The sequence below is a fragment of the Bos mutus genome, chromosome 5, assembly GCF_027580195.1.
Source record: "Bos mutus isolate GX-2022 chromosome 5, NWIPB_WYAK_1.1, whole genome shotgun sequence".
Taxonomy (NCBI): domain Eukaryota; kingdom Metazoa; phylum Chordata; class Mammalia; order Artiodactyla; family Bovidae; genus Bos; species Bos mutus.
The window spans coordinates 101756079-101770803 of record NC_091621.1 but is presented as its reverse complement, the minus strand read 5'-3'; the positions used below and the strand labels follow the sequence as shown (position 1 = coordinate 101770803).

Here is a 14725-nt window from a genome sequence, read left to right as displayed (position 1 = left end):
AGAAACAAGAACATGGTTTCTTCTAAACCGGCATGGAAGGAAAGCAAGTAAGCCTGTGTGTGAGGAAAAGAACCTCGAACGGAGCAGAAAGAGAGGCTGTGGAACCTGCTGCTCAGGACAGAACCGCAGCATCAGTGGCGACAATAAGTGTGAACGGGTTAGTCTCTGCTGCCAAAAGGCACAGACTAACCAGGGTGTTTTTAAGAGTCAAACGTGTTGCGTTCTCGGGGCACTCCTACAAACAGAAGTTTAAAAGCAAATAATAAAGATACGAGGCAAATAACGTGGAAGAGAAATCAGTAGGTGAAAGTGTGCTATCACTCAGTCGTGTCTGACTCTTGTGACTTCATGGACTGTAGCCTGCCAGGCTCCTCTGTCCATGGAATTCTCCAAGCAAGAATACTGGAGTGGGTAGCCATTCTCTTCTCCAGGAATCTTCCCCATCCAGGCATCAAACCTTGGTCTCCTGCATTGCCGGCAGGGTCTTTACTGTCTGAGCCATCTGGTAAGTCCAGGTAAAATGATGAAAGTGGAACAATGTGGTGCCATATATTGATATATATGTGCACACGATTATTGACACAAAATGATTCACTACAATTCAAACTAGTGGAACTGTCACAGAAACCTTTATGTACTGATTAACATAAGTTTATAGAAAGCAAAATCATGAGAAATGCTGGGCTGGATGAAGCACAAGCTGGAATCAAGATTGCTGGGAGAAATGTCAATAACCTCAGATATGCAGATGACACCACCCTTATGGCAGAAAGTAAAGAACTAAAGAACCTCTTGATGAAAGTGAAAGAGGAGAGTGAAAAAGTTGGCTTAAAGCTCAACATTCAGAAAACAAAATCATGGCATCTGGTCCCATCACTTCATGACAAACAGATGGAGAAACAGTGGACACAGTGGCTGACTTTATTTTTGGGGGGCTCCAAAATCACTGCAGATGGTGACTGCAGCCATGAAATTAAAAGATACTAGCTCCTTGGAAGAAGTTATGACCAACCTAGAGAGCATATTAAAAAGCAGAGACATTACTTTGCCAACAAAGGTCCGTCTAGTCAAGGCTATGGTTTTTGCAGTAGTTATGTATGGATGTGAGAGTTGGACTATAAAGAAAGCTGAGTGCTGAAGAATTGATGCTTTTGAACTCTGGTGTTGGAGAAGACTCTTGAGAGTCCCTTGGACTGCAAGGAAATCCAACCAGTCCATCCTAAAGGAGATCAGTCCTGGGTGTTCTTTGGAAGGACTGATGTTGAAGCTGAAACTCCAATACTTTGGCCACCTGAGGCAAAGAGCTGACTCATTTGAAAAGACCCTGATGCTGGGAATGATTGAAGGCTGGAGTAGAAGGGGACGACAGAGGATGAGATGGTTGGATGGCATCACTGACTCGATGGACATGGGTTTGAGCAAGCTCCAGAGTTTGTGATGGACAGGGAGGCCTTGCGTGCTGTAGTTCATGGGGTCACAGAGAGTCGGACACGACTGAGCAACTGAACTGAACTGAAAAGGAGGAATGTGCCAGCCTTCTTTTCCAATCATGATACCATATATTTGAAACCATACCTCTCAAAATAATCATAATCCGAGCAACCAGGGCCTTCCTATAATTTGTTGGTCAAGGATGAAATAAAACACGAAGCCCCGCCCATGAGTTTTGTGCATGTGAGATCAATCTTCCCGCTTGATTCCCTGGCAGAGCAGCCTGATCTGCTTAACTCAGAGTGCATGGCCTTGCTCTCTGTGTTTCCATTTCTGCATCTATAAAAATGGGCAAAATGCTGTTCCCTGACTCCTAGGGCTGCTCTGAAAGTGTGAAAGTGTTGGTCGCCCAGTTGTGTCCAATTCTTTGGGGACTCCTGATGCGACTATAGCCCACCAGGCTCCTCTGTCCATGGGATTCTCCAGGCAAGAAAACTGGAGTGGGTGGCCATGCCCTCCTGCAAGGAATCTTCCTGACCCAGGGATTGCACCAGGGTCTCCTGCACTGCAGGCAGATTCTTTACCATCTGAGCCACCAGGGGAGCCCCACCAGGGCTGCTGTAAGGGTTGAGACAGGTAGAACATGAGCAGCATTTTGTGGGGCTGGCACTTACTGGACGATACAGTGTACACATCTGAGCTATTGTTAAATCTCATTTCGGATGTGATGAGAACAGCACAGTGCACCTGTGGGCACAGGGAAAGATGGACTCGTCAATACACTATGGCTTAAATAACTTTATTTTTAACTCAGAACAAAAATGAAGAACCCAAGCTATAGAAAAAGCCACCTTCAAAACGAGAGGAGAAAAGCTGTGAAGATGAAAAAGAAATATTAATGATTTTTTTTTAAGACAGGGAATTGATCGTTGCATCTCTGGAAAAACTATACAAATGCATTTTACTTCTGTCATGTGTAGGTTTTTTAAAAGTTAGAGCATAAACCTGAAAGGGAGAAAGAAAAATCAGCCTGTAATGTGGCCTCAAATTATTCAGGAGCGTGTGCAGAGCTGGGCCCCTGATCACGACACATGGAAATCTGATTAAATATATCATATTCTGGGGGCAGGGGGAATTATAACCAAAGAAGTAGGCAATGTTAATGTTTTCCAGTAAAAGTTCCAGATGTTTTAACTGGCATGTTCTTGGAAGCGTTCTGCACACAGGTGTCTCTTCCCCAAATTGGAAAATGCAGTGAATGACCCTGTTCATTTTAGGGGCTGGTGAAACCCTGATGCCAGGAAGGTCCCCACAGTTAAAGTTCGCAGAGTCCTTTTGTTCAGTAGAGAGGTTTGAGTCTGTGATGAGGGCTGTGTGCCCTGCCAAGCACTGAGGTCCTTCAGCCAATGCCCGGGGCCCTCTGGGAGTCAGCACTGTTTTCAGGGTGCACATGCTTCTCAGGGGATCCCTCCCCTGGTGTGAGTGGTGATTGGGTGATCTTATGCTGGCACTCACATACAATGACAACCTGCTGATTTCTGCAGGCCTTCAAAAGAACCCAGGACAGTCCCCCACACAGTAGATTGATATGAGATGCAAATACACTTTAATATTTCAGAATCAGGTAGGACAAGATCTGTCAGGAGATCAAATATAACACGTGTTCTAATTCAGAAGATGCGGAAAAAGACAGCAGTCAAACCCTGTATTTATTCCTCAGAAAAAATATCACAGGAGCGATGTTTGCAGCCCTCCAGGCTAACCTGGAGGAGAAGGTGGGCCCTCCCAGAACCCGGTGTCCCCCTGGAGCCAGGGCTGACGTTGCACTACACGCAGGCCCCACCCTGGCCCTCCTGGGCCGAGGGCCAGTGGCTGTCGTGAGGCTGGCCTACAGCCCCCCAGGACTGATTACTTTTTGGAAGTTCTGGCAAAGGCACTCACAAAACTATTTGATATGAGAAAATGCAATGACTATTACCTACAGAAAGTAAACAGGTACTTCCTAAATTCTGGAGGATCACCTGAATGCCTTGAAAATGAATTAAAGAATTTGTTAAATTAGACCAATGAGGAACATAGAAGTTTCTCTACTTGTGTTCAACTGTAAACTGTCATAGACAGGAGCAAGCTCTGGTCTAGATCAGAGGTCAGCTGACTACCACCTGCTGGTCAAATCTGGCCCCCTACCTGTTTTTGTAAATAAAGTTTTATTGGTACACAGCCTGGTTTATTCACCTATATATCATCTAGGGATGTGTTCTCACTGCAATGGCAAAGCTGAGTCTTTGCAGAGAGACCTTACAACCTGCAAAGTTGAAAATGTACACGAACTGGCCCCTGGTAGCATGAGTTTGCCAGTCCCAGACTAGACTAATAAAGGCTCAACAGTCCTGAGGCCTGGGGCACAGAGTCAGCAGTCGCTTAAACATGGGTCATTTAGGAGGTGAAAACAGGAGGTGAGGTGTGTAGGCAGCTTTAAGGAAAAACATGCCCACTGGCTCGTGGAGGAGAGACTGGAAAAAAGCCTTTGTGTTCTTACCTCCAGGCAGCTATGTGTAGAAAGCATAACGGTTTCATTACAGTTAATAAAGAAATGAAAGTGAAAGAGAGGAGAGCTGCATTAATGGCAGGAACAAACATAAAACAGCTGGGAATAACTCCAGTAAGAAAAAGCACCTATAAAGATCATGACAAAGCCTCCCCATGGGAAACTTACAAAGACTTGCAGAGATGGATAGAAAGGTGTCACACACTTTGATAAGGTAGGGATTGTCTAAATATTATGACGTTGTCCTTTCAAACTTGATGTTTGGATTTAATGCAACTTCAATCAAATCTCCGATGAGACTTTTCTGGAACGTTACAGAGTGATTTCAGGCCTCCTGTCGGGTGGGACTCAGCCACAGTGTGGAATGGGACTCTGGGACATGCCCCAGTGTCCACCTCCCGCTGGGGAGCGACATGGGGGTAAAGAAGCCTTGTGAGGGGGTCAGCGCTGGGCAGTGTGGCTGCAGCCTGGTTCTGCCACCCACCCACCTCCTGAGTCCATAGCGGGCCCTGCTCATGAAGTCAGGACCCAGTCACCACCCACGAAGACGCTCACTCTTCCGAAGCTCTCTCTGATCCGAGGACCAGACCACGTGGCCGACACGAATCCAGATGTTGGTACCACGGACGGGGGAGCGAGGGGGAAGGGGTGGCCCATGACACGGATGCTGAGAACACCCGCTTTATATTTGGGGGAGATTCAAGTGGGATCCTTACCTCACCCCTCATCCCAAATTAAATTTCCTATGGATTAGAGACTAAGACACCGGAAACCATGAAGTGGCTGGAGACGAGTCAGGGGGGCATTTGAGTTCAGGAGGAAGAAGGACACTGAAGGCCCAGCAGCCTGAACACAATCAGTGACCAGCAGTGACGGCAGACACCCCCCGGCGCTGTTCTGAGCACATGCCCAGGGCCCCCGTCCAGGCCAGTGGTCGCCATGGGCTGTCGTCACCCCGTTTTACAGCCGAGGCCTCTACAGGTCACCCGTCCAGGCCAGTGGTCGCCGTGGGCTGTCGTCACCCTGCTTTACAGCCGAGGCCTCTACAGGTCTCCCGGTGACCAGGAGGCCGGCACTGGGCCATCCTCAGGGGCAGCCCCCATACCCCGAGCTTCTGAAAGTCAAGCTCCCCTCCACGAGGACCGAGGCCCATGGAAGGGGACTGGTTCCCAGCCCAGGAGCGGGCAGCAGGCAGACGGGGAGGATCGCAGCTCGGGGTAGAAACTTCCTAAAGCGTGAAATGTGGATGGGACGTGTGACGAGAAGTTCTCCATCAGGGGTCACAGCGCAGACGGCGCGGCTCCTGGGGCTCCCGGGCTGGGTCCCATCTCCTTTAGCTTCACTCTGGAGCCTCACAAAGGACGCTGGGAGGCGTGTGAATTTGCCAGTCTTTCCGGAAAGTGCTGGAAAGTGCTGGGCGGTGCGTCATCGAGAGAGGTGCACGTGTCAGCGCCTTTGGACAGCGGGCTGGCAGTTGCTCAGAAAGTTAGATACATCCACCCCGTGACGCAGAACCCCTTTCCTGGGGGCTCTCCGGGATGGGATGGGCGTGGGGGTCACTGCTGACGGTGTACTCTGGGGAATGTTGGCAGGTGTTCCAAGTTGACCATGGTGATGGCTTCCCGGCTCTGAACGGACCAAACCGCAGACTTGACCCCGTCGAAGGGCACCTCGGCTGTGAGCTGTCCCTCAGTGAAGCTCCTTTTAACAGATGGACGTGGATGGGTATTTGAGCCAGAAAGTGTTTGGCCGGATCCTCGGCCTGCTCCCCAGGCTCCTCTGACTGACAGCCGCCTGGTGGGGCCACCGCACCCTCTGCTGACACGTGTCCCCCTGAGGATGCGGCCTGGGTCCAGCAGTGACTCCCCACCCACTGAAAGCGGACGCGGCAGGCAGAGCGGGGTCGGGGTTCCCCCCTGAGCTCCCCGGGCACGCGGGGCCCCGCACGCTGTGGACGGCCAGGCGTCAGGGAAACTGCCTGATGCCCCTCGGAGGACCCCCCGCCATGCCCTGTCATCTCCAGAATTGCTGGGACTTGGGACGGTGGGGCGGCTGCGAGCGATGGTTGGCCAAATCTGCCGGGCTCTCATTGCTGGTGTTGGTGGAGCCGGCGGGGAGCGGGGACAGAAGGGACTTCAGAGTCTGCCGGTGCCCAGGGACAGAGCAGACAGACCAGAGGCCAGTGTTGTCAGACCCCCTGTGGAAAAGCCGAGCCAGGCCCTTGCAGGGGCAGCTGAGTGGGTGGGGAGGTCCAGGACTGCCCAGTGCGGCGCTGGAGGGGGCTGGGGCGGGGACCCGCCTGCCGTCTCAGCCTGGGGGCCCTGTCCAGGCGGTGCACCCCTGCAAGAGCTGGGCAGTAGCTGAGCAGGATGTTGCCGGGGTCCCGGCCTCCCCGGGGCGGAGTGGAGGTCTCTCTCTGCCGCCTCCCTCTGCCTGAGGCCAGGCACTCACCGCCTGCTGGGGAGACAGGCCTGCAGGACCGACGCGGGGAGAGAGGTCTGCGGTGGCCCCAGGAGCCCCTGGTGTGTTACAAGCGCTGGCTCTCGAGTCTTCTCCGTCTCGTTGTTCCAGTGGGACGCCCACGCCAGCACTCAGCCCCTCGCGGCGTTTCACACACAAACACACACACACACTCACACACTCACGTCGCTTGTCCCCCGAGGGCCGGTTCCACTGTGACCGGTGCAGCATCCTCGCCCTGGTGAGCAGGTGCTGAATCAGCTCCTCTCCTCAACACGCAGGGTCTGCTTTGCCAGGGGAAGGCCACTGAGACCCAAACGAGCTGACTGTCCAGTTCATTCACATTCCCGCCTCGGGCTGGGTGCCGGCTGCCCTCCCATCCTTTGCCGGTTCTTGACCAGCCCGGCCAGAGGTGGGGCCTGCCTCCCCTGGCCTTGGAAGGCCAGTGGCTCGGGGTGATTGAGGCCACGCAGCAGCTTTGTTAGCCAGAGACCCCAGGAGGGGAGACCCACGGCCGGTGCTGAGCCCGGGAGGGCAGGCGTGGTCACCTGAGTCCTCGCCAGGGGCCAAAGTGTGAGGGTAGCCGGAGAGGGGGCCCTGAGATCAGACTCAGCTTCTCCCCATCTGCTGGGGCCCCAGACCCGGGCCTGGGGGTGCCCTGGGGACGTGATGTGCACAGCGGCCGTCAGTGTCCCCTGCCACGGGGCGGGTGGCCACCCCACACGGCTTCATAGGCACGAGGGCAGTGTGCTGAGGCTGCGGGGCAGGGACAGAGCTGCCCGCCCAGGCGTCCCCTGCCCCCGCCCGGCCGCCTCCCCTCCCTGGCCTCTCTCGTCAGGGGCATCGTGGAGGCCTGGCCCTTCAGAACCGGCTCGACGAGGTCCCACAAGACCACCACAGCCTGCAGCCTCCAGGACGGATTCCCAGGCACGGGCCGTGCCTACTGCGTGTCATCACTGGTGTCCCCGCTGGTCAGGGGCATTTCGTGTGACCGTTAGGGGCTGTGGGCTCCAGGGGACGAAGCCCTTCATTCCCTGTCCCCTGGGAACCCTAAATATCAGGAGGCGGCATGGCTGTCACCTTCTTGGTGTCCAGCAGCCCCTGAGGGAGGCAGAGGGGGGTGCAGGTGGGGTGGGGACAGACAGCTGTGGAGGCAGCTGCGGTGACCAGTAGCTGTGATCAGGGCAGCCAGACTGGTCCCCAAGGGGCAGGCGAGGAGGGGGCCCCGCTGTCTCATGCCAGGCGTCCCCGGGCCACGGGCTGCCCTGGCCTCTGTCTGCAGCCCCACCATTTGCTGTGTCCCGTCTCCGCCCTGTCTGCCCCAGGTACCAGCCGCAGCTGTGAGTTTTCACCAGGACTTGGGTCTCCAGGTGGCTGCCTCCCTCACGCCTGGGCAGAGGGGGCCACATCTGAGCATCTGTGCCCCTCTGGGAATGAGTATGTCCCTCCCTCCTCGCGCGTCTGGGACCTTCTGGGTTCAGGGCTCAGTTAACAGCACTCCTCACATGTGAGGTCAAGAAACAGTCCCAGAGCCTCAGTCACACGGCTGGCTGGGTGTGGAGGGGACGATGCTCAGCCTTTCCAGAAGCTTCTCCGCAGTAACAGGCTTCGTGGTCAAGCCACCTCGCGCAGGCCACCGTCATCTCGTGGCCCCATGGTTTCCGTGTCTCTGCTGTTCAAGACCTCTTGCTCAGGGCGTTCAAATCAGAACCTCAAGCTTCCTGAACAGAAGATTCATCCAGACCTAGAAGGCAGTGGGAACTTTCAGAGGAACCAGTAACACAGCTCCGTGGACTCCTGGAGCTGGAGAGTGTCCCTGTGTTTTGTGAACAAAGCTTTATAGGCTCCAAACACCGAGAAAAACCAACTCATCACCTCAGAACACGTGCTTCCCCGGCTGGTGGGAGAGACTCACCTGGACGGGAATGCGAGCGGGTCCACAGCGCCAGCTCAGAACAACCCCCAGGCGCATAGACGCGGAGGGGACGCCAGGCCGGATGCCCCCCTCCAGGGACACTCAGAACAACCCCCAGGCGCATAGACGCGGAGGGGACGCCAGGCCGGATGCCCCCCAGAGACAGACAGACAGCTGCCCGAGCTCCTGGCGGAATGGAGCCCACAGTCCCGCCAAGCCTGGGGTCCCGGTCGCTGACTCCGCTTGTCCCTGAGCAGGTGGAGGCAGGGGCCCTGGGGCTGAGACCGCCAGCTCAGGTCTGCCTCCCTTCTCGTTTGTCACCGCCAGAGCTCAGGCATGTGGTCCCCAGGTGTGGGCGCAGCCCGCCAGGAGATCCCGGGGGTCCCTGGGGGTCTGGCCTACTGTCTCGAGGGGCCTGTCCCCAGGGAAGGATGCTGGAAACCAGAGAACCCACTTCCCAGCAGAGCAGCCTCCCGCTGCCTGCAGGGGCCAGCCGGCACCATGAGGACCAGCGCAGGGCCCTGAGCAGGGACCCCGAGACGCGCCTCGGCCATGAAGTCCCTCGCCTGGAAACGCATCTCTGTGGCCAGACGAGCCCTGTCGGCCCCGCCGCAGCCAGTCCCCGGGCTCCTGACCGCCTTCCCGGGCTGCAGACCCGACTCCCCAGCCTCTCTCCCGGTCACTGGGCCTCGGGACCAGCTGGCAGTCCCCACCCATGGGTGCTTCTGGGTGGGCCGGGCCTTTTGTCCCAGACGGACACCACCTCTGAGGGCGTCAGGCCGCCTGTCCATTCCTGATAGTCAGGCCAAGGCCAGGACCGCTGAGCCCAACGTCTGACCACAAAGGCCGCAGACCTGTGAGCCCCCGCCTGGCCGGTCTGGCTGCAGCCCCATCTCTGGTGGTTCTGGGTCTGCCTCCCTCCCCCACTCAGCCTGGGCCCTGCCGCAGACAGAAGGGGACTCTCTGGGCTCGGGTGGAAGCTGGACGGGCCCCCGTGTACCCGTCCTGGCTTCTGTCTCCAGGCTGGGCCCTTGTCGGGGGACTGGCCGGAGCAGACAGGGGCCTGGTGTCCTTCCTGCCCCACCCACCTGCCCGCCCAAGGTCAGGAAAAGCCAGAGGCCGGGGGTGTGGGGGAAAGCAGGGGCCTCCTGAGGATGGGGGAACCTCTGGGACAAGCCCTAGGACGGTGTGTAGACTGAGTCGCTTTAAGCCATGAGGGCGTCCCGAATGGACTCCCAGCCCTGCTTCCCTCCCAGAAAAGAAAACCTGGGTGTCCGCGACACGGCACAGATGTGAACCGCGGGTGGACCAAGCTGGGCGGCAGGCCCACGGGGCACGTGCCGGGGCCTCTCGCGGGCCTGCCCGTGATGAAACACGCGTCCTTGTTCAGATCGGGAAGAAACGCAGAGCCCGGCCAGACGAACTGGCACAGACAGGCGCGTGGCCGGGACCCCGCTGGTGAGCGTGTTCCACTCCTCTGGCTGGCACGAGGAGTGAAGACGAGTCCTCAACCAAACCCTGCCTCTTTTCGGTGGAATTACAGGGCGTGGGAGCCTCTGCTGTCTGAGCTCGCAGACGTGAGAAGTAGCCCCCCAGGCGGGGCTCAGGGGGGATGCTGAGACAGCCCGGGCCCTGCCCGTCTGTCCTGGGGTTGGCGCGTGAGCATGGACGTGGCCAGGGGTCGCCGACCCCTCGGACAGGCTGCCGGCCTGCGTCGGACAACGCGAGCTTTCATGCCAAGCCCCAGCCTCATTGTAGCTGTAACACAGAGCATGTGAGCTGTTACAGAGTGCAGAGGAAATGCAGTAATGTTATCAAAATATTTACCTTCGGGTATGGAAACGTGGGTGGGCTTTTATTTTCTTTTTATGCTCCAGTGTTTTCCCATTTATCCACGAGTAAGAATTTATACAACTTTCTATGTAGAAAAAGTGGGCTCAGTGCTTCCTTTCCTGGTTAGCCCCTCGAGCTAGCCTGTGAGTGAGCGGGCTGGATGGTCTCGGTCGTGGACGTGACTGGACAGGTCAGGGAGGGGCAGCTGCCCTGGGCTGTGGGCAGCAGAGCAGAGGGTGGGCCTGGACGCTGCCTGCGGGTCCTGGGCAGGTAAGGGTCACCACGGCACACACAGGGGCCTCTGTCCAACTCAGGAGAGCTGGGGAAGGGGTGCTCGCTGTGGATTAGGGTCAGGGTCCCGGGGCTGCTAGGCAGCTGGTCAGATGGGGAGAAACATGCAACCAGGACCCTGCACTGGTCTGGACAGTGACCCCCCGCCAGGACCCTGCGCCGGTCTGGACAGTGACCCCCCCAGGACCCTGCAATGGTCTGGACAGTGAGCCCAGGATGTGTCCCACCCTGGCCCTGCTCCCCACCCCCTCCTGGGCCGGGCCTCAGTCGGCAGAGACACAGGGGCTCAGGCGTCTCCCCTGCTGCCCGCTCTCATGCTCATCCCCCTCTCCAGTGGCACATGGAGCTCCCCTCGGGGCTCCTGTCACTCTGGACACGCACCCACAGCTCTGGGGTCCCACACCAGCCCTGCTTCTGCAGCCCCTGGGAGGCCCCGTCCTGCCGAGTGGGTGGGCCCGGTGCGGACGTGGACACTGGGCAGGAGGCTGCGGGGGTACCCCAGGGAAGCCTCCTCCCCTATCCTGTGTCCACTGTCTCACCCGTGATGCTCCCGCTGCAGAGCAGAGGCTGGGGACCCCGTCCCCTCACGGCGCTGACCTGGCGTGTTCTGTCGTGTCCCCGAGATGCCCCAGTGCTGCCTGGGGGGCTGTGCACCCATCAACCAGCATGCACACCCCAGCTCTGCATCCTGCCAGGGGCTCTGTGGGGGTGAGGCACCCTTGTTTCCAGCGCTGTCCTCTGTGCAATTATGCAGCACCTGCTGTGTACACGGTTAAAGAAACAGGCCGATGCCGCCCAGACCCAAGGACCTGGCCAGCACAGGGCGGAGGACAGGCAGTTCACACCAGCAGCTGAGAGTTCCAGCACGTTCCTTTGTCACAGCCAAGGGTGGGAGGCAGGGCCCCACCCAGAGGAAGAGGGTGTTCCCAGGGACTTCTTGTGACAAGCATAGCTTTCTCCTCCAGTTTGGCTCTGAAAACTAGTTTTTGTCCTCAAGAAGGTCTGCTGGTGTCTTTCCAGCATATTGTCCGGGTGAGGCCAACCTCGCGGGGTCCCTGGGCTCCTGCTGTTTCCGACGGGGACTCTTGGTGTGTGTGGAGGCTGACAGCTCTCCTCTCTCTGCTTCTCAGGTCTCCTGACAAACACAGCCCCAGAGGGGCCCCAGGAGCGGCCCCGGCTCCCTGGAGAGTCCACAGCTCGGCCACGGTCCTCGGCCCGTCGTGGACGCCACCTACCCGCTGCCATCCGCCCACGCTCCATTTCTCTAGCCCGTCAAGGACAGCCTGCTTCCTCGGCCGCCCGCGCTGAGTCTGTCTGGCCTCCCCCAGGACTCGGGCCGGGGACACACCGCGGGGCCGTGTCGCCGGGCACCCCTGGAGCCTGGCCTGGCCGCCCTCCCGGCGTGGACTCGGAGAAGGAGGAGGACGAGGCTGCAGCCCTGCCAGCCCGAGAGTGGAGGACAGCGCCGGGTCCTTGGAGGACTGAGTCTCGGACGCAGACGTGGCCTCTCCTCGAGCCCCAGACTGTCCGAATCGCTTTTATTTTCTTATCCTTTCAGTATATTCAATAGACCAAAGAGCAAAATCTATTTTCAAGTGGACTCGCCCTCACCATCCGAGTCCCTGGGTTTGTGTACCGGGGGGTACACGGGGGCAGAGACGTGCCTGGGCGGCCCCCGCCCCACGAACACTGCGGGCCTTGCCCCCGCCCCGCGCGGCCAGAGGACGTGACCGGAGGACATGTGGCCCGTGATGTCCCCACGCGGACCCCACGGGCACGCCTGCCGGGGACCACAACCTGCCGTGCACACCTGCTCCTCTGTACTTAGGTGGACCTTCTCCTACTAAAATCACTTTCTGTTTTAACCAGTTCGACGCGCCTCTCGCCGCCCCATTCAGATAGCGGGACAATCCAGGATCCGCAAGAGCATGTTGGGTCTCCCATGACTGCTGTCTCATCTGACCGCCCTTTAGCTCCAGAAAGCAAATTAAAGAAAGCGAAAGTAACACTTGTTTGAAAGAGATCATTAAATGTATTTTGCAAAGCCGAAAGTTATATATTTAACAGTTTTTATATGTTGTATATTTGTAGAAAATCCTATTTAACAATTCATGTGGCAGCCCCAGCCGTCCCTGAGAGGCAGGCCGGGACAGGGGCCTCCCAAAGGGTCTGGGGTGGGTGTTGGGGACCTGCACCCCCAGACACAGGGGCGCTCAGTGTGCGGAGGGGGCAGGACTCGGGGGCAGCGGGCTGAGGGCCAGGTCCGGGCAGCACAGGCACGCTGGTCGGCGACACAGAAGGGCCAGTGGCCTTTCCCATGGTCTGGGTTGGATCGTCCTGCCTCCTGGGCCTCTGTCCTGGGAGTGTCCAGTCCCTGGATCACGCCTGTTCCGACCAGTTTTGTTTCCTGTTTTCTTACCCCTCTGACGTTCGCAGACCTGGAGGGCAGTTGGCAGCCGACCTCGTCTTCCCAGTCGGATGCCCCCGTGATCCCAGTCTTCATGCCAGACGGCGGAGACAGTGGGGGACGGGCTGAGCCCGCGTCTCCCGCGTCCCTCCTGCGAGGTGGGGTCGCCAGGCCCACGGATAACAAACAGTTACGTTTACCTTCCCCCGGCCGCCCTGTGCCAGACCCCTTTATCCTCCTGAGTTTCAGCTGAAGTATACTACCTAAGAGTCCAATTAACAGGAGCGTTATGCTAGGTCTATGCTACTAAAAAAAAAAAGTTATAAAAAATCTATATAGAACTTGTTCCAGCCACCCATAGACTAAAGATAGGAGAGAAACTCCATTTATTTAAGACCCATCCCAACGTCCATGAGTATTTAGTTACCTTCGGTCACCACAGATTCACGGGCACGTGTTGTCCTGGGGTGAAAGAGATGGCTGGGCTTGCGTTTCTCATCACAGAGGAGGCAGCCGCGGGGTGCTGCCCCACCCCAGGCTCCTCGGCCCGGGGTCACTCCAGGAGTGGGGAGGGAGGCCTTGGGGGGGTCCCCGGCCCAGCGCACCTCTGCCCTGCCTGCCAGCGTCCCCACCACCTCCCCCCGGCCTGTTTCTTTCAACAGTGGGTGTAGACACCTTCTGAGGGCAGAGACTGGGAGTTTGATATGTTGCAGCATTTTCCCCTTGTTTTACAGTATTCAATTTTGTGTTGATTCAGCTAAATTATGAAAATAAAGAGAAACTCCTTTGATAAGCATGGCTTTTGTTCGCTGGCCGCGGTGTCCTGGGAGGGGCTTTCGCCAGTGTGGCTGGCAGAGACAGAGCTCAGGGCACAGGTGGTGACAGGGCCTCCTTCCCAGGAGGTGGGCCCCGTGACCAAGTGCAGGCGAGAGCCCTCCAGGCATTTCTGGACCACACGGAGGCTCCCTGATGCCCAGCCCCGGGCGGGCGAGCAGCACCTGACCGGTAGCTAATGCTTCATCCCCGGCCAAGCCCATGGGAAGGCTGACGGCCACCTGCCTTCACCCACACCGGGGTCTGTGAGCCAGGCTCTGCTCATGCCCCCAGGCCCAGCTGCAGAACCCTGCTCGGGGCTCCAGAAGGAGACCCTTGTCTAAGGCCCCCCTTTCTAGGGGAATCTGCTTGGACCTCCAAGCAGCAGATATCGGCGTGTTCCAAATCGGGCAGGCTGTGACCACCAGCTTGCAACTGCCCTTGATAAAATTTCAACTCTGGGACCTGTAGCCTGGCGGGCGGGCCGTGGGCATCTCGAGGTCTGTGCTAGATTTGAGGAGGCTTCACTGGCCTTTGGAGCCGCTCCAGGGAGTGAAGGAGACCCCGCCCTCCCGCACAGAGCCGGGCTCATCCCAGGAGGGAGGAAGAAGGACAGAACACAGGCCTAGCTGCCACCACAGGGCACCCAGGTGTGCCCTACACTGTGGGCGGCCTGGGCGGCCATGACAGGACCTTCCGGGACACCACAGGAAGCACCTGGGGGACTTGGCCATCAGAGGCCAGGAGGGCGGGGCAGTGTGGCCGGGAGAGCGACCAGCCCTCGGCTCCTCCCTCTGTGCACACGGAGATGCGCTGGAAGGGCGCAGGGGGCGTGCCTGCCAGAGGAAAGTAACCTCCCCTACCCAGAGCCAGGGGCACGGCCGCTGTTCCAGAGCCTTCTGGGCATAGCAGGGGAAAACAGAATCGTGAGGCCAGAGGAAAGAGAAAGAGCTTCGTAACCGCCAGGGTTCATAAAAGCAGACCCTGATCTCCAAGCGGAGCCCGGTGTACCTGTCTGGATGGTCCG

General features: G+C 57.8%; 1 protein-coding gene across 2 annotated transcripts in view; it reads left to right on the top strand.

The window, feature by feature from the left end:
• TAFA5 (TAFA chemokine like family member 5) overlaps positions 1-13642 on the top strand; it is a 176032-nt gene extending 162390 nt beyond the window's left edge. For both annotated transcript variants that reach the window (XM_070370069.1, XM_070370070.1), the window contains exon 4: positions 11609-13642. In XM_070370069.1, coding sequence (XP_070226170.1) covers positions 11609-11617 — 9 coding nt within the window. In that variant the 3' untranslated portion in view covers positions 11618-13642. The remainder of the gene's footprint in view (positions 1-11608) is intronic.
• Positions 13643-14725: the final 1083 nt, after the last annotated feature.